General features: G+C 53.2%; 1 protein-coding gene across 1 annotated transcript in view; it reads left to right on the top strand.

Annotated features, from left to right (window-relative positions):
* The window catches only part of LOC144735119 (interferon regulatory factor 8-like), a gene marked incomplete at its 5' end in the record, with an annotated part of 65,651 nt that extends 50,891 nt beyond the window's left edge, over nt 1-14,760 (top strand). The window contains 5 exons of the mRNA XM_078617535.1: nt 1,553-1,614; nt 8,676-8,742; nt 12,124-12,519; nt 13,313-13,425; nt 14,486-14,760. Coding sequence (XP_078473661.1) covers nt 1,553-1,614; nt 8,676-8,742; nt 12,124-12,519; nt 13,313-13,425; nt 14,486-14,638 — 791 coding nt within the window. The remainder of the gene's footprint in view (nt 1-1,552; nt 1,615-8,675; nt 8,743-12,123; nt 12,520-13,312; nt 13,426-14,485) is intronic.
* Nucleotides 14,761-20,036: the final 5,276 nt, after the last annotated feature.

Raw genomic sequence — 20,036 nt, forward strand, 5'->3', positions numbered from 1 at the left:
TGTCTGTGTGTCTCACTGTCAGCAGTGTGTCTCTGTGTGTCTCTGTGTGTCTCACTACCAGTAGTGTGTCTCTGTGTGTGTCTGTGTGTCTCACTGTCAGCAGTGTGTCTCTGTGCGTCTCTGTGTGTCTCTGTGTGTCTCACTACCAGTAGTGTGTCTCTGTGTGTCTCTGTGTGTCTCTGTGTGTCTCGATGTCAGTAGTGTGTCTCTGTGTGTCTCTGTGTGTCTCTGTGTCTCACTGTCAGTAGTGTGTCTCTGTGTGTCTCTGTGTGTCTCTGTGTGTGTCTCACTGTCAGTAGTGTGTATCTGTGTGTCTCTGTGTGTCTCTGTGTGTCTCTGTGTGTGTCTCACTGCCAGTAGTGTGTCTCTGTGTGTCTCTGTGTGTGTCTGTGTGTCTCACTGTCAGCAGTGTGTATCTGTGTGTCTCTGTGTGTATCTGTGTGTCTCTGTGTGTGTCTGTGTGTCTCACTGTCAGCAGTGTGTCTCTGTGTGTCTCTGGGGGGCCACGTTGCTGATTTGGTGAAACCGGTCGTGAGTGTTTCCTTGCGTTGCTGCACAGCGCCGTCGAACGTGTTCGCTCCCAAAAGAAAGGTGTCCGTGTTGATCGGATGCGAAAATTTGTTTTTAATATGTATGTGTTTAATTTAAATGTCTTCATGTTGAGAGGCAAATATGGGAAGGAGGAGGAGGAGACATTGCTGATCTGTTTCGTGTTCCGATACCAAGGACACTGGAGGCACCACGGTGGCTAGGAGATGTTAACTACCTCGCCTGGTACACAGGAGGTCGTGGGTTCGATCCCGACCCCGACGACTGCTGCTGTATATTTGGAGTTTGCGTGTCTCTCTCTCTCTCATCATCATCACGGTGGCTAGGAGATGTTAACTACCTCGCCAGGTACACAGGAGGTCGTGGGTTCGATCCCGACCCTGATGCCTGCTGCTGTATATTTGGAGTTTGCGTGTCTCTCTCTCTCTCATCATCACGGTGGCTAGGAGATGTTAACTACCTCGCCTGGTACACAGGAGGTCGTGGGTTCGATCCCGACCCTGACGACTGCTGCTGTATATTTGGAGTTTGCGTGTCTCTCTCTCTCATCATCATCACGGTGGCTATGAGATGTTAACTACCTCGCCTGGTACACAGGAGGTCGTGGGTTCGATCCCGACCCCGACGACTGCTGCTGTATATTTGGAGTTTGCGTGTCTCTCTCTCTCATCATCATCACGGTGGCTAGGAGATGTTAACTCCCTCGCCTGGTATACAGAAGGTCGTGGGTTCGATCCCGACCCCGACGACTGCTGCTGCTGTATATTTGGAGTTTGCGTGTCTCTCTCTCTCCCCGTGGTCGCGTGGATTTTTCTCGGGTTTTTCCACCTCCACATTTAGGATGGGCGTGCGCTCAGAGTCTTTGGCCTCCGCTCGAAATGTCCACGTGATGAGCCACTTTGTTGAGCTGTCATTTGTGGCCACGTCGCTTCTGAATAAGTGGGCCTTCACCTGGTGGAATAGAAATAGTTGATTTGACGCCCCGTGTCCGTTGTCTTCACAGGTGACTGTGCCCGCGACAGCGATGAGATCATGCCGCCAGAAGAACCTGAAGAGAACCAGGAGGTACAGGTGCTCCATCAACATCGTCGTCAACATCATCGCCGTAATCATCATCGTAAACATTGTCATCGTCAACATCATTGTCGTCAACATCATCGTCGTCATCATCATCGTCGTAATCATTGTCGTCGTAATCATCATCGTCGTCAACATCGTCGTCGTCGTCAACATCATCGTCGTCAACATTATCGTCGTCAACATCGTCATCGTCATCATCATCGTCGTAATCAACATCGTCGTCAACATCATCGTCGTCAACATCATCGTCGCAATCATCATCGTCGTAATCATCATCGTCGTAATCATCATCGTCGTCAACATCATCGACTACAACATCATCGTCGTCATCAACATCGTCGTCAACATCATCGTCGTAATCATCATCGTCGTCAACATCATCGACTACAACATCATCGTCGTCAACATCATCGACTACAACATCATCGTTGTAATCATCATCGTCGTAATCATCATCGTCATCAACATCAACATCATCGTCGTCGTCATTGACATCATCGTCATCATCAACATTATCATCATCTTCATTCTCGTCGTCAGCATCATCATCGACATCGTTATCGTCATCAAGATGATCATCGTTATCATCATCATTGTCGTCATCAGGACGCTTTCAGGAGGGTCCTGCTACATGGGGGCGTGCGGGTGAGCGTGCGGGTGAGCATGTGGGTGAGCGTGCGGGTGAGTTGGTGAGCATGTGGGTGAGTTGGTGAGCATGTGGGTGAGTTGGTGAGCATGTGGGTTAGCATGCAGGTGAGTTGGTGAGCGTGCGGGTGAGTTGGTGAGCATGTGGATGAGTTGGTGAGCGTGCGGGCGAGTTGGTGAGCGTGCGGGTGAGTTGGTGAGCATGTGGATGAGTTGGTGAGCGTGCGGGCGAGTTGGTGAGCGTGCGGGTGAGTTGGTGAGCGTGTGGGTGAGTTGGTGAGCATGTGGGTGAGTTGGTGAGCGTGCGGGTGAGTTGGTGAGCATGTGGGTGAGTTGGTGAGCGTGCGGGCGAGTTGGTGAGCGTGCGGGTGAGTTGGTGAGCATGTGGATGAGTTGGTGAGCGTGCGGGCGAGTTGGTGAGCGTGCGGGTGAGTTGGTGAGCGTGTGGGTGAGTTGGTGAGCATGTGGGTGAGTTGGTGAGCGTGCGGGCGAGTTGGTGAGCGTGTGGGTGAGTTGGTGAGCGTGCGGGCGAGTTGGTGAGCGTGCGGGTGAGTTGGTGAGCGTGCGGGTGAGTTGGTGAGCATGTGGGTGAGTTTTTTGAGCGTGTGGGTGAGTTGGTGAGCGTGCGGGTGAGTTGGTGAGCATGTGGGTGAGTTGGTGAGCGTGTGGGTGAGTTGGTGAGCATGTGGGTGAGTTGGTGAGCATGTGGGCTATCGTGCAGGTGAGTTGGTGAGCATGTGGGCTAGCGTGCAGGTGAGTTGGTGAGCATGTGGGTGAGTTGGTGAGCGTGCGGGTGAGTTGGTGAGCATGTGGGTGAGTTGGTGAACGTGCGGGTGAGTTGGTGAGCATGTGGGTGAGTTGGTGAGCATGTGGGTGAGTTGGTGAGCGTGCGGGTGAGTTGGTGAGCATGTGGGTGAGTTGGTGAGCATGTGGGTGAGTTGGTGAGCATGTGGGCTAGCATGCAGGTGAGTTGGTGAGCATGTGGGTGAGTTGGTGAGCGTGCGGGTGAGTTGGTGAGCATGTGGGTGAGTTGGTGAGCATGTGGGTGAGTTGGTGAGCGTGCGGGTGAGTTGGTGAGCATGTGGGTGAGTTGGTGAGCGTGTGGGTGAGTTGGTGAGCATGTGGGCTAGCGTGCAGGTGAGTTGGTGAGCATGTGGGTGAGTTGGTGAGCGTGCGGGTGAGTTGGTGAGCATGTGGGTGAGTTGGTGAGCATGCGGGTGAGTTGGTGAGCATGTGGGTGAGTTGGTGAGCATGTGGGTGAGTTGGTGAGCGTGCGGGTGAGTTGGTGAGCATGTGGGTGAGTTGGTGAGCATGTGGGTGAGTTGGTGAGCATGTGGGCTAGCGTACAGGTGAGTTGGTGAGCATGTGGGTGAGTTGGTGAGCGTGCGGGTGAGTTGGTGAGCATGTGGGTGAGTTGGTGAGCATGTGGGTGAGTTGGTGAGCGTGCGGGTGAGTTGGTGAGCATGTGGGTGAGTTGGTGAGCGTGTGGGTGAGTTGGTGAGCATGTGGGTGAGTTGGTGAGCATGTGGGTGAGTTGGTGAGCATGTGGGCTAGCGTACAGGTGAGTTGGTGAGCATGTGGGTGAGTTGGTGAGCGTGCGGGTGAGTTGGTGAGCATGTGGGTGAGTTGGTGAGCATGTGGGTGAGTTGGTGAGCGTGCGGGTGAGTTGGTGAGCAAGTGGGTGAGTTGGTGAGCGTGCGGGTGAGTTGGTGAGCATGTGGGTGAGTTGGTGAGCGTGCGGGTGAGTTGGTGAGCATGTGGGTGAGTTGGTGAGCATGTGGGTGAGTTGGTGAGCGTGCGGGTGAGTTGGTGAGCATGTGGGTGAGTTGGTGAGCGTGCGGGTGAGTTGGTGAGCATGTGGGTGAGTTGGTGAGCGTGTGGGTGAGTTGGTGAGCATGTGGGCTAGCGTGCAGGTGAGTTGGTGAGCATGTGGGTGAGTTGGTGAGCATGCGGGTGAGTTGGTGAGCATGTGGGCGAGTTGGTGAGCATGTGGGTGATTTGGTGAGCGTGCGGGTGAGTTGGTGAGCATGTGGGTGAGTTGGTGAGCGTGTGGGTGAGTTGGTGAGCATGTGGGTGATTTGGTGAGCGTGCGGGTGAGTTGGTGAGCATGTGGGTGATTTGGTGAGCGTGCGGGTGAGTTGGTGAGCATGTGGGTGATTTGGTGAGCGTGCGGGTGAGTTGGTGAGCGTGCGGGTGAGTTGGTGAGCGTGCGGGTGAGTTGGTGAGCATGTGGGTGAGTTGGTGAGCGTGTGGGTGAGTTGGTGAGCATGTGGGTGAGTTGGTGAGCATGTGGGTGAGTTGGTGAGCATGTGGGCTAGCGTGCAGGTGAGTTGGTGAGCATGTGGGCTAGCGTGCAGGTGAGTTGGTGAGCATGTGGGTGAGTTGGTGAGCATGTGGGCTAGCGTGCAGGTGAGTTGGTGAGCATGTGGGTGAGTTGGTGAGCATGTGGGTGATTTGGTGAGCATGTGGGTGACTTGGTGAGCATGTGGGCTAGCGTGCAGGTGAGTTGGTGAGCATGTGGGTGAGTTGGTGAGCATGCGGGTGAGTTGGTGAGCGTGCGGGTGAGTTGGTGAGCATGTGGGTGATTTGGTGAGCATGTGGGTGAGTTGGTGAGCATGTGGGCTAGCGTGCAGGTGAGTTGGTGAGCATGTGGGTGAGTTGGTGAGCATGCGGGCGAGTTGGTGAGCGTGTGGGTGAGTTGGTGAGCATGTGGGTGAGTTGGTGAGCATGTGGGTGAGTTGGTGAGCATGTGGGTGAGTTGGTGAGCATGCGGGTGAGTTGGTGAGCATGCGGGTGAGTTGGTGAGCGTGCGGGCGAGTTGGTGAGCGTGCGGGTGAGTTGGTGAGCGTGCGGGTGAGTTGGTGAGCATGTGGGTGAGTTGGTGAGCGTGTGGGTGAGTTGGTGAGCATGTGGGTGAGTTGATGAGCATGTGGGTGAGTTGGTGAGCATGTGGGCTACCGTGCAGGTGAGTTGGTGAGCATGTGGGCTAGCGTGCAGGTGAGTTGGTGAGCATGTGGGTGAGTTGGTGAGCATGTGGGCTAGCGTGCAGGTGAGTTGGTGAGCATGTGGGTGAGTTGGTGAGCATGTGGGTGATTTGGTGAGCATGTGGGTGAGTTGGTGAGCATGTGGGCTAGCGTGCAGGTGAGTTGGTGAGCATGTGGGTGAGTTGGTGAGCATGCGGGTGAGTTGGTGAGCGTGCGGGTGAGTTGGTGAGCATGTGGGTGATTTGGTGAGCGTGTGGGTGAGTTAGTGAGCGTGCGGGTGAGTTGGTGAGCATGTGGGCTAGCGTGCAGGTGAGTTGGTGAGCGTGCGGGTGAGTTGGTGAGCATGTGGGTGATTTGGTGAGCGTGTGGGTGAGTTAGTGAGCGTGCGGGTGAGTTGGTGAGCATGTGGGCTAGCGTGCAGGTGAGTTGGTGAGCGTGTGGGTGAGTTGGTGAGCGTGCGGGTGATTTGGTGAGCGTGCGGGTGAGTTGGTGAGCATGTGGTGTCGCGTGCGGCTGAGTGGGACAGGGGCTGTAAAGGCCCGCGGCCCGGGTGGGTTTGTGAAACGCCCTCCGGTCCAAAGTTCGCTGGCGTGGTGGGGGGGGGAGCCCAGGAGTCGTCACAATTTCGGGGAACTCGTTAAAGAACTCACGACGAGACGGGCGCACGAGGCGCGGGGCACGGGAGAGACTCGCTCTGACAGACGGCAGTATTGGGACATTCCACATTCTTATGGCGGAGAGTTGGGGGCGAGTCTATCCAAGACACAACCACCGTTGGCATCCCCGCAAAGTGGTAGCTATTTTTCGATTTAAAGCTTTCGTGACTGCAGGGATTCATCTTCTTGGTTCTTTCGGTAAAGTCACGTAGAATGGAAATAATAAAATAATAAAAATAAAACATATTATTTCCATTCTACGTGACTTTACCGAAAGAACCAAGAAGATGGTAGCTATTTTATCGACCCCGGACGGATGACGACGATGATGATGAGGATTCAACCACCCAAACCAGGAAGAGGGGAGACAAAGGTGGACGTTGAGACCACGTGGGGACGTGGGGGGGGGGGTGTCAGGCGAAATGTCCGAGATTTATTGATGCTTTCAGTACGGAACCACTGACACACCCACACACACAATGCACGCACGTAAAGATACTGATCGCCTGTATAGCCTCGAACGAACTGTGGAGGCAAGTGGTTTTAATGAGCCCTTGTGAATCAAGGCCAACACGGCACAGTGCAAGTGGCAAGTGGGGTGGGCTGACCAACACCCACGCTCGACCGCCTTTAACTCCCGTGTGGCGATGTTTAGACAAGAAAAATTAACCCGTAAAAACAAAGTTTCTCACTATAAATCCTTTATATGCGTGGCGGCTAGAGTCCTCTCGTCCTCTGGCTTGAGATGGCTGCCACCTATGGGTCAGATGATTGCCTGCCACCATTAAGCAATTGGTAATTAAATATAAAAAAAAAATTCCTAAAAAGTGTAAAATTTTTGAATTTTTTTTCACGAAAATAAATTGTCATGCACAACGAGTCTGTGTGCAAAATGTCAGCTCGAATGGATCACGGGAAGTGGGTTAAAAAACGACCGAAAGATTTGCACGGTCGTAAGCGCGCAAGCAAGCAAGCAAGTGAACTTAATATAAAGGATTTAAAAATGGGTCTCTGTGCGAGTCTATGGGTCTCAACGTGAGTCTATAGATCTGTGTGTGAGACTGGGTCTTCTGAGTGAGTCTATGGATCTGTGTTGTGAGTCTGTGGGCCTCTGTGTGAGTCTACGGGTCTCGATGCAGGTCTATGGGTATCTGCGTGAGAGTCTATAGATCTGTGTGTGAGACTGGGTCTCTTGAGTGAGTCTATGGATCTGTGTTGTGAATCTGTGGGCCTCTGTGTGAGTCTACGGGTCTCTATGCAGGTCTATGGGTATCTGCGTGAGAGTCTATGGGTCTGTGTGTGAGACTGGGTCTCTTGAGTGAGTCTATGGATCTGTGTTGTGAGTCTGTGGGCCTCTGTGTGAGTCTACGGGTCTCGATGCAGGTCTATGGGTATCTGCGTGAGAGTCTATAGATCTGTGTGTGAGACTGGGTCTCTTGAGTGAGTCTATGGATCTGTGTTGTGAATCTGTGGGCCTCTGTGTGAGTCTACGGGTCTCTATGCAGGTCTATGGGTATCTGCGTGAGAGTCTATGGGTCTGTGTGTGAGACTGGGTCTCCTGAGTGAGTCTATGGATCTGTGTTGTGAGTCTGTGGGCCTCTGTGTGAGTCTACGGGTCTCGATGCAGGTCTATGGGTATCTGCGTGAGAGTCTATAGATCTGTGTGTGAGACTGGGTCTCTTGAGTGAGTCTATGGATCTGTGTTGTGAATCTGTGGGCCTCTGTGTGAGTCTACGGGTCTCTATGCAGGTCTATAGGTATCTGCGTGAAAGTCTATGGGTCTGTGTGTGAGATGATGGGTCTCTGGATGAGTATGTGGCTCTGTGCGAGTCTCTGTGAGTCTCTGTGTGAGTCTGTGTGAGTTGTGTGAGTTTGTGGCTCTCTGAGTGAGCTTGTGGCTCTGTGCGAGTCTGTGGGTCTCTGCGAGTATGTGGCTGTCTGAGTGAGCCTGTGGCTCTCTGAGTGAGTCTATGGCTCTCTAAGTGAGTCTGTGGCTCTCTGTGCGAGTATATGGCTCTCTGAGTGAGTCTGTGGCTCTCTGTGCGAGTCTGTGGCTCTCTGAGTAAGTCTGTGGCTCTTTGAGTGAGTCTATGGCTGTCTGAGTGAGTCTGAGTGAGTCTATGGCTCTCTGAGTGAGTCTGTGGCTCTCTGTATGAGTCTATGGCTCTCTGAGTGAGTCTGAGTGAGTCTGTGGCTCTCTGAGTGAGTCTATGGCTCTCTGAGTGAGTCTGAGTGAGTCTATTGCTCTCTGAGTGAGTCTGTGGCTCTCTGTGTGAGTCTAAGACCACACTCCGGGCAACTGCATCTTCCGCGGGATCTGGCGGAGGGCAGCGAGCGGTGGCCGTGACGACGACGATGAGACACACGACGACGTCTCGACCGCGTTTCGTCAGTCCCACCGCTCCACGCCGTCGTCGTGTTTGACGTGCGGCGTACCAACGCGTGGCCGCCGTGCGGGTCACACGTGCGCGTCACACGTGCGCGTCACACGTGCGCGTCACACGTGCGGGTCACACGTGCGGGTCACACGTGCGCGTCACACGTGCGGGTCACACGTGCGCGTCACACGTGCGGGTCACACGTGCGCGTCACACGTGCGCGTCACACGTGCGCGTCACACGTGCGCGTCACACGTGCGCGTCACACGTGCGCGTCACACGTGCGCGTCACACGTGCGCGTCACACGTGCGCGTCACACGTGCGCGTCACACGTGCGCGTCACACGTGCGCGTCACACGTGCGCGTCCCGTCTGCCTTACAGGTGTCCATGGCAGTGATGGAATCGGCGCCCTGGTGCTACAGCCCTGAAATGCTGCTCAACTTCCCAGGTAATGATGAATCACGCACGCACACATGCACACACGCACGCACCGACACAAAGATCTCCCCGTGCCTCCCCCGTGTAGCCTGTAGCAAGGAGCACCTATGAAGGCCCGGCACGGCACACGAAAGGGGTGGGTGGCCAGCACCACGCCCGGCCGCCTTTGTCTCCCCAATGTTTACGCACCGCTCGAGGTACTAATTTAGGGCTGAAGCCGACCCAGGCAAGGCCCAGGATCAGTTCAGATGATCGCCACTCTGTGTGTCTACGAATGTTGAACTTCTTTTGCACCGTACGTAGCCAACCGTGATAATCGTAGGTGGTCGTGAGTGGGTCGCCGGGTTCGTAGCGCAGCGCGCAAACAGCTACGCACGCACGCTGCAAACCTACGCGCCCCCTGCATGAAAACGAGAGAGCGATCATCGTATTCATATTGATCACAGATAAAGTTGGGCGTTTATTCATTTTTGTAATACAGTGGTACCCCGGAGATCGAACTCAATTCGTTCCAGAAGGCCATTCGAACACCGATTTGTTCGAACACCGAATTAATTTCCCCCATAAGAATTCATGTAAATGACATGAATTGGTTCCAGACACAAGAACTCTCTCATTTTAAAGCATTTTTACGCGAAGTTTACAGTAATTACATGCATACAATCATACAAAAAAACAAGACACACAATAAATAAATGGAATAAATGAATAAATAAATGGAATAAATGAAATAAATTTACATTGAACTTTACCTGCAGTAAGGAGAGTTGTTGGCTTGAGTGGAAGGTGGTGAGGAGGTGGTGGTGGTGGTATTGTTTGGAAGGGGAGTCACCTTTGTCTGGGCAAGCGTCATGCACGCTGGGCCATACGCGTCTCAGCCGTACAGCTCTTTTCAAGATTTCCCGTTCGACCTCCGAGTTTCGTTCGGTTTCCGAGACAAAAAAATGTTCGGAAATATCGTTCGAACACCGATTTGTTCGAGTTCTGGTGCGTTCCATCTCCGAGGTTCTACTGTATTGTATTAGGATCCGTAATAATATCACGATTTGTAAAATTATTCTCGCGGTAATTTCCCATCGATTGGCAACATAAAAATTAAAAGAGCGCTCTCAGTTTCATTCTCACAGGGCTCCTGCTCTGAAATACGCTTTTTTTTTCGTACTTAATGAAATGCCGAGATAGTACGCATTGCGGGAAGTTCTTTTAACATCATTCTTTGGGTAGTAGTAGGTTTTTACCCTTTCAACTGGTACAGAAAACTGACACCTTTATACAAGGCATCATGTTTGCAATAACCACAACACAAGCAGTCAAAATGCAAACAAAAGAAACAACTCTGATGATGATCAGAGTTGTTTCTTTTTGTTATCATCATCAGAGTTGTTTCTTTTTGTTTGCATTTTGACTGCTTGTGTTGTGGTTATTGCAAACATGATGCCTTGTATAAAGGTGTCAGTTTTTGTACCAGTTGAAAGGGTAAAAACCTATTACTATATTTTGCCACTGGTAAAGGAGGTCTCATAGTGTAAATGCTTACCCCGAGCTCTCAATACTCTGATGGTGCATTGTCTTTGAGTTGTACGCCTTTTGGTGTCATCTGGTCCAACACCAATGGAGACTAGGCTCTAAGAAAAGCTGTCTCGGGTGTGGACCAATCAACTTCAAGGACAGTGCATATCATTATCATCATCAGAGTTGTTTCTTTTTGTTTGCATTTTGACTGCTTGTGTTGTGGTTATTGCAAACATGATGCCTTGTATAAAGATGTCAGTTTTTGTACCAGTTGAAAGGGTAAAAACCTACTACGATATTTTGCCACTGGTAAAGGAGATGTCTCATAGTGTACATCATTCTCTGGGGTTTAAAGAACATTCCGGTGACACAATTGCATGGACAGGAGCACCAGTTGAAAAAGTTCGAGCAAATTTTAAATGAACCCTGGTCAGTCCTCTGAAGTTGGTTCGCTCCTACCTCTTCGTCGCTATTTTCCTTTTTAAATCCTTTATATTAAGTTCACTTGCTTGCTTCCTTAGGACCGTGCAAATCTTTCGGTCGTTGTTTAACCCACTTCCCGTGATCCAATCGAGCTGACATTTTCCACACAGACTCGTTGTGCCTGACAATGAATGTTCGTGAAAAAAAAATTCCAAAATTTTTCACTTTTTAGGACTAAAATATTATATTTAATTACCAATTGCTTAATGGTGCAATGCAATCATCTGACCCATAGGTGGCAGCCATCTCAAGCCAGAGGACGAGAGGACTCTAGCCGCCACGCATATAAAGGATTTATAGTGAAAAACTTTGTTTTTACGGGTTATACTTGTTTCTTTTTAACGTCTTCTTCTGCCATTTCAACTCGACGCTTCTTCGTTACACGGAAAATCCCGTGTAGCCAGTTTAGCTGGCTAGTTTCCGGTGTGTTGGAGATTAAAACCCACGGCATTTACAATTGTGACAACGTTCACAATTGTGAGTTTTCTCTCCGGCACACAACCGGTGTGCTGAACTAGGAACTAATTTGCACGTCAGTTCAACTCATAGCCTTTCGCGACCAATATCATCCATAATATAGGGTTTTTTTGGGGATAGAGCGCGTCAATATAAATGTGTCGTTAAACCTGCCACCACCCGACACGGGCCAATTAGTAAGGTTTGTCACGTAAACGGAACATGCCGATTCGTTACCAGTACAGCACTAAATTTCGATTTAAAGCTTTCGTGACTGCAGGGATTCATCTTCTTGGTTCTTTCGGTTAAGTCACGTAGAATGGAAATAATAAAATAATAAAAATAAAACATAATAAAATATATATTTCCATTCTACGTGACTTTACCGAAAGAACCAAGAAGATGAGTACAGCACTAACCGGTGTGTTGGAGAGCAAATCCACAACATTTACAATCTCCAACACAGCGGTATTGCTGTACTCGTAACGGATTGGCATTTTCTGTTGACGTGGCAACCCTTACTTTCTTCTTGGTTTTTTCGGTAAAGTCACGTAGAATGGAAATAATAAAATAAAAAAAATAAAACTTAATAAAATAATTATCACGATGTTTCATTTTATTATTATTTTATTATTTCCATTCTACGTGACTTTACCGAAAGAACCAAGAAGATGAATCCCTGCAGTCACGAAAGCTTTAAATCGAAACCCTTACTAGTTGGCTGCGTCAGGGTTGGTGGTTGCGGGTTTAACGACACCTTTACATTTATTACGATCTAACCCAAAAAAACTCTTACGCATTATTGGCACATCTCGTGTCCGGGTGGTGGTGGAATTTAACGACACGTTTCTATCGGTCGCGATAGCTTACCGTGTCTTAAAACCACCCTTCTTCCTCCTCCTCTGACCCACTCCCTGCCCACCACTACCGCCACCACCAGGCTACTACATAATCGACGTGCGGTTCTTCTACAAGGGCGCGCTGGTGAGCGAGCAGTGGGCCTCTCGCTTGTGCCGCGTGGGCCACCGCGCGCCGGCGGTGCACGACCCCAGCGTGTACGGCCCCAGCGATGCCGCTCAGCTCCTCTTCCCGCCACCGGCCTCGGCCCTCGCCGCTCCGGGCGACGCGAGGCAGCGCGCCCACACGGAGACTCTGCTGGCCAACGTGGAGCGCGGCGTGCTGCTCAGCGTGACGGGAGAAGGCCTCTTCGCCCAGCGCCTCTGCCGGGCGCAAGTCTTCTGGTCGGGCCCTTGCGCCGAGACGCCGCCCGGAGCCCCCAACAAGATGGAGAGGGGCCCCCCCGTGCAGCTGTTCAACACGCGGCAGTTCATGGAAGGTGCGTGGCGAGCGAGCGAGCGAAGGACGCCAATGGGGGGAGTTGGAGGCAGTCGCCCTCCCTGCGACGGCTAGAGGAGCGACGCTCACGGCAGCGAGCGGAGCGCCGGGCAGATAAGATGCGGCGCAGGGAGGGCGATGGGTCATCGTGGCTGGGGTCATCATCGCTGGGGTCATCGTCGCTGGGGTCATCGTCGCTGGGGTCATCGTGTCTGGGGTCATCGTCCCTGGGGTCATCGTGGCTGGGGTCATTGTGGCTGGGGTCATCGTGGCCGGGGTCATCATCGCTGAGGCCATCGTTGCTGGGGTAATCGTGGCTGGGGTTATCGTGGCTGGGGTCATCGTGGCTGGGGTCATCGTGGCTGGGGTCATCGTGGCTGGGGTCATCGTGGCTGGGGTCATCGTCCCTGGGGTCATCGTGGCTGGGGTCATTGTGGCTGGGGTCATCGTGGCCGGGGTCATCATCGCTGAGGCCATCGTTGCTGGGGTAATCGTGGCTGGGGTTATCGTGGCTGGGGTCATCGTGGCTGGGGTCATCGTGGCTGGGGTCATCGTGGCTGGGGTCATCGTGGCTGGGGTCATCGTGGCCGGGGTCATCGTGGCCGGGGTCATCATGGCTGGGGTCATCGTCGCAGCCATCAACACCTCCGCTCGCTCCCGGGGCGCCGTTGTCTGTGCTCGACCACCCGAATGTGAAATTGTTGCCGTTTGCTCTGCGTAGAGCACATCAGGTGTACGAAAGCAGAGAGAGAGAGAGAGTTCTTGTTGTTGTTTTTGTTTGCTCTTGTTGCCAGAAATGAATCAGTACGTGACCTGGCACGGTCCGTCACCGCAGTTCGTCACCACCATCTGCTTCGGCGAGGAATTCCCCGACATGGACGGCGCGAAGAAATACGTCACCGTGCAGGTGAGGCGTGGTGAGGTGTGGTGTGGTGAGGTGTGGTGTGGTGAGGCGTGGTCAGGCGTGGTGAGCCGTGGTGAGCCGTGGTGAGGTGAGGCGTGTTGTGGCGTGGTGAGCCGTGGTGAGGCGTGGTGTGGTGTGGTGTGGTGAGCCGTGGTGAGGCGTGGTGTGGTGTGGTGAGCCGTGGTGAGCCGTGGTGAGCCGTGGTGAGCCGTGGTGTGGCGTGGTGAGCCGTGGTGAGGCTGGGATTGTTGACCCAGAGGAGTCGAATCCCCGCTCTCGTCTTCGCGAGGCTCCTGCCCAACCCTGACCTCCCACGGTGGTGGGTGGGAGCCGGTCATTGCCTTGCGTGAGTTACACCTGGTCGCAGTGACGGATTATCCCAGTAGCAACAGTAGCGGCATATGCTACAGGCCCTGCACATTCAAGGGACCCGCGCTCAATGCTTTGAAGCTATCAATTCCGGTATCAGTGATCTTTCTGCACTTCCTCTATTACTGTAGTACTATACCGCCTTCAGCTGTTACCAACGACTGGGTGTTTAAGGTTAGCGATTTGTCGTATTATCTGGCTGTATAGCAAATGAAAAAATACAATTACTTTACTGTGCAAGTAAAAAATTGGTGTTTTAATATTTAGGTGTTTTTTATTTATTGAGGGCCCCTTTATAACATTTGCTACTTGCCCCGCACTAGCTTAATCCGGCACTGCTGGGTCGGGTATCAAACAACAACAACAACAAAACACAACACGTGGATTGGTCACGTGACACCAACGCCCTCGGCCCCACCTCTCCCATGAGCCTCTCCCTCCACGTTCCGATAGAACCGGTTACCACTTTGACCGGTTCGCGCTTTGACCGGTAACCCCTTCGCCACGTTCGGCCGGAACCGGTGACCGATTGGGATGCGTCGTCATGGGCCCAGAGGTTGCAACCGGGTACCCGATACCCGTACCCTACCCGATGCCCGGCCGGGTACGGGTACGGGTACCCATTTGCGACCCCGGTCCGGCCGGGTACGGGTAAGGAATCAAAACGCGTTTGCGACCTCTGCGTGGGCTCCAGGTGGAGGCGCGCTTCGCGAGGCTGCTCTACGAGAAGGCCAAGGCGGAGGGCGCATGCTCCCTGCGCGAGTTCGAGATCTCCGCTCCCAACAAGGAGGACGAGATCCTCGACATCATCAAGAGTCTGTGCGACAGCATCGCCATCTCCTCCTAGCGCCGCAGTCTCCTCCCTCTCCCTCCCTCCCTCCTCCCTCCCTCCATTCTTCTACCTCCATCCTCCTCCCTCCTTCCTCCTCCCTCCCTCCCTCCTCCTCCCTCCTCCTCCTCCCATCCTCCTCCCTCCTCCTCCCTCCCTCCTCCTCCCTCCCCCCTCCGTCCGTCGTACAGGGAGGGGCTGGGTGGGGAGGGAGGGGCTGGGTGGGGAGGGGAGGGTGGGGAGGGGCTGGGTGGGGAGGGGCTGGGTGGGGAGGGGAGGGTGGGGAGGGGCTGGGTGGGGAGGGTGGGGAGGGGCTGGGTGGGGAGGGTGGGGCTGGGTGGGGGGTGGGAGGGGAGGGGCTGGGTGGGGAGGGGCTGGTCACCCCGTGGTGCCCTTGTAAAACTCAACGTTTAACCTACTCACGCCGGCTTGTGCCCGCCCTTACAGTCGGGCATATTTGCGGAATACACCACGCCGCCGTTGACCCTGGCCATTGACCGAGCAACCCAACGTTCCTACCAGCTCCCTCTGCAGGAATGTGTTAATCTGAGTACGATGCTGTGGCTTGGCTCTCCAACACACAACCGGTTAGTGCTGTACTCGTGACGAATTGGCCACGTTCTGTTTACTTAACGAACCCTTACTAGTTGGCTGTGTCGGGTGGTGGCGGGTTTTGACGACACATTTCTACATTTACGCGATCTAACCCAAAGCAACCCCCTACTTCTCTATTGTGGATGATATTGTTCGCGAAAGTCTTTACGTCTTAACAAAGTGGTTATACTGCCCTCTTGAAAGACCTCACACACCTACCCCGCCATAGTAATGTGTAATTTCCATTTGGACCAGGAAACTGCTGATTTTTTCAAAAAAAATATATAGAGAGCACATGCTGTATGTGTAAACACGTGTCGTGAATTATAACTCAAAATACGTTCTTAAGTGCATGATGAACCATCCACATCCTTACCGGCTTGCGATGATCTTGGCTACTATCACCCGAGACTTGTGATTTAATGATCGTGTAAATTATCGGATGATGATGATGATTTTAACATGTTTTGCTAAATTATTGAATGATGCTGATGATGGTGATTTCTCTCGTGACTCTCATCAGGCTGAGGCAGGTTTCACTTCCCTGTTAAATAAAAAAAATTCACCCTCGTGAGTCGATTGACGTTTTATGGTGATGATTGATTGAATGATTGCATCGTGATCATACTAATAAACATACCGATGATGCTGAAGATCCTGATGACCGTCAAATTATTGCACGATAGTGATGATGTTGCTGTTAATGATTTAATTATGGATGAGGATTGAATTATTGGATCTTTGGATGATGATGATGATTCTGATGTTTGAATCTTTGGATGATGATAGTTGAGTTATTTGCCGCTGATGATTATTACGACGGGGTGGGTGACCACAGCACCCATGCCCGGCCGCCTTTGTCTCCCCAGTGGCCTTGTTGACACCGCACCAATAACTCATTTGAGGCTGAGTCGACCTAGAGGATGCCCGGGACCGGTTAAAATATTCGCCACTGTTATTGGTCGTGAGCGGGAATCGAACTCGGGTCGCCGGGTTCGTAGCGCAACGCACTAGCCACTACGCTACCACTCCCCACGGGACATACAAATGAAGTATTGGAAATGACGGCAGGAAACTCCTTTGACGGGAACACACTTCTTTTATTAAATCTTGACTTGAACGATACAACGCGTGGCCTCTCTTCTTCACAGTACGGTCACCATACAACGATACCACTCGTGACCTCTTCTCTCCGCTCCACACTTCTCTCGACTCCCGTAGATTCTGTGCTGCTGGCTCTCTGTGCCTCGTGTAGACTCCGCGCCTCGGCTACACTCTTCTCTCGTCTCGTGTAGACTCTGCGCCTCTGCTACACTCTTTACTCGTCTCGTGTAGACCTTACGCCTCCGCTACACTCTTCACTCGTCTCGTGTAGACTTTACACATCCGGCTACACACTCTTCAGTACCTATCTCGTGTAGACCTTATACTCTCTCTGGCTACACCGTATGCATTACTCGGCTCATGTAGACCTTACACTCTCTCTGGCTACACCGTATGCATTACTCGGCTCGTGTAGACCTTACACTCTCTCTGGCTACACCCTGTACATTACTCGGCTCGTGTAGACCTTTCTCTCTCTCTGGCTACACCTTGTACATTACTCTCCATTACTCTACATTACTCTCCCTTACTCTCCATTACTCTCCATTACTCTCCTCTCCGGGCTCTATCTCTGCACCTTCGTCTTCATTCCTAGATGGTTCCACTTCCTCCCTCTACTCCTCTGTACATCACCTTATGTATCCCTTCCTCCCGGGAGACGGAGCGGATGCGGACCTCAACGTCGACACCGCTCCTCAGTTACCCAATCACCATGCGCTATCTCTACGATCCGTTTCCGCCCAGCGCGTGTTTCCACTCCTCGACCAATCACACCGCGCTGCCACCCGATCACTCCCTCTCAGCGCGTCACCGGCACACAGCCAATCAGCAGCACTACCCCCACCCGCGCTGACGCCTGCTCCTCCCCGTCAGCGCGCGTCACCACACACACACCCGTACATACGCGCTGGCACACGACGTATACCCCCAGCGCGTATCACCACTACATCACCCCCTCCCACATAGCTCGCAGCCGGCCCGGCTGCTAACAACAACCAACCGCAACGATAAGACGACAACCCAAACCAAAAAAAAAAACCCCGTAACCCCCCAGTGTGCCCCGTAACATAACAAGAACAACAACAACGACAAGAACTATGTACAAATTGACAACGAACACAAGAAAAGTCAACAACAACACAAAACACGCGAATTCCAGAAAACGAACGCGCCCAGCGTCCCTGCGACTACACGCAGTGACGAGGCGCTCCAACTGCCCCGACTCCTCACGAGGCGGGTCACGCAAAGTAGCGCGACCTGGCGCGAGTCCGTCTGGCTGGTCCGTCGTATGGGGCGGGACGCTGACGACCGTCCGGCGGTTCCGGCAGCTCCAGACGGCGCGGAACGGGCCTGAAAGGGCCGGCCCCGCCGCGGAGATCCGGCCGCCGGTGGTCGGCAGCTGTCAGTTCCGAGACACCTGGGAGCAGATCAGGCGAAAATACGTGTGGATCAGGCAGAGACATTTCCCCCTGTGGGTCGCCAGTCACGTCACACGCTCGGCCCTCACGACACAAGGGGAGGCCATATGGAGGCGAGAACGGTTTCAGTCGGGAGGGGTGAACGTACCAACGGCGCTTTCCCCACTTTATCTGAACGCACTGGGGCCGTGCAACGCGCACGACCTCCACGGGTCCCCTCCACGGTCTCAACAATTTAGGCGACGTAGCCAAGGGTGCCTGAGGGCAATGCAGCCAGGCCCTGTCACCTGGTTTCCATTCGTGCATGGACACCTTCCGTGCCCGCAACCGTTCATTAGCAATTTGGCGAGCCCGCGAATTAAGCCGTGCGGCCTCCCTCGCCTCTGTCAGCTTGTGAATATTAAACTTAATATGTTCTGCCAATTTAGAATTATTTCGTGGAGCGGACAGGCCAAGTTGCGTTTCCATTGGCGGGTCAGCTTCCCGACCGTACATCAAGTAGAATGGGGAAAACCCCGTAGCTGCATGGGGGGCCATTCTATACGCGGCAAGGACCCCCGGGACCTGCAGGTCCCAATCTACATGTGCCTCACACACCTGCTGGCACAGCATGGAAGTTAAAGTTTTATGAAGTCTCTCCACCATCCCGTCTGTCTGCGGGTGGTACGGGGAGGTATGCACCTTCTTGGTACCCAACAGATCGCACACCTCTTGCAACAATTTACTCGAAAATTTTTTACCTTGGTCGGTGAGCAGGCGTTCGGGAGCCCCCTTGTCCAGGACATAGCCCTGGACGAAGGCGTCCGTCACAGCCGCTGCCGACTGGTTAGCGAGAGGCCACGCCATAGGCCATCGGGTAAAGTATTCGACCCCCACTAACAAGTATTTATTCCCTCTCGGCGTGACTGGAAAGGGCCCCAAAATATCGAGTGCAACGAGCTCGTTAGTGCGCGAGACCTGAATAGATTGCAGCGGTGGATTAGCTGCCACGGGCGGTGGTTTACGTCTGGCGCACTCAACGCACCCCTTCAGAATATTTACCACATCACTTCCCATTCCCGGCCAGTAATAGTCACGCTGAAGCAGGGCAAGCGTCTTGTTAACTCCCAAGTGCAAGAGGCGTTCGTGGGCCGCCAAGACAACCCTCCCCCTCACAGCGGAAGGCACCACGAGTGCGTTCCGCCGGGACAAACTGTCCCATCTTAATAACATGCCCTGCTTAAGTACATAGGAGCCGGTGCGCTCCTGGTCCCCCTCGGGACCCCCCACCTTGCGGCGCAATGCTAGCAGCGAGCTGTCCGCCATCTGGAGACGGCCCCATTCGCTGAGCGACAACGAGAGCAGCGAGTCCCGACCCTGAGAGGCAGTGGAATCATCCACGATCGGTGCGCCCGCTGTCGCAGCCAGTGCCCCCATCTCCCCCGCAAGCGTCGGTTTACAGCGCGCCGATCCCGACAAACACGCGCATTCATTACAAGGCAACAACCGCGACAGGCAATCGGCATTTGTGTGTCGCAACCCCTTACGGTACGTAGTCGTAAACTGATAGTCCTGGAGGACTTCCAACCACCGCGACAACTGGCCCGAGGGTTGGGCGACCCTCAATGAATACTGTAGCGCCGCGTGGTCCGTTCGGACCGTAAAGTGACGACCATAGAGATATGGTCTGAACTGTTGCACAAAAAAGACAATGGCAAGCAGCTCGCGACGGGTGACGCAGTAGCGCTGCTCCGCCGGAGACAACACCCTACTACCGTAGGCGACAACTCTTTCGACACCCCCGACGACTTGGGATAGCACCCCCCCAATGCCCGTGTTGCTAGCATCCGTGTCCAGCAAAAAGGGACTCGCAAAATCGGGATAACACAAGGGTGGGGCACCCACCAAGGCGTCCCGGAGGGAGCGAAACGCGGCTTCCTCCTCCGGTCCCCATTTGAACTTCACTCCCTTCGCCGTTAGAGCGTGCAAGGGTTTTGCAATAGTGGCGAAGTGCTCAACGAACCGCCGGTAATAAGAAGCAAACCCGATGAAACTACGCACGTCGGAAACGGACGTAGGTGTCGGCCAAGAACCGACACAATCCGTCTTCGCGGGATCGGTGGAGATCCCCGAAGAATCGACAATGTGACCCAAGTATCTAACCGACTTACGAAGGAGGTGACATTTGGCCGGTTTAAATTTTAGTTTAGCCGATCGCATTCGCAAGAACACCCCTCTCAATCGCTGGAGGTGTTCCTCAAATGTTTTACTGAAAACAATGACATCGTCCATATAAATCAAGCATGTATCCCACTGCAAGC

Source organism: Lampetra planeri, chromosome 54 (genome assembly GCF_965212315.1).
Source record: "Lampetra planeri chromosome 54, kcLamPlan1.2.h2, whole genome shotgun sequence".
Taxonomy (NCBI): Eukaryota; Metazoa; Chordata; class Hyperoartia; order Petromyzontiformes; family Petromyzontidae; genus Lampetra; species Lampetra planeri.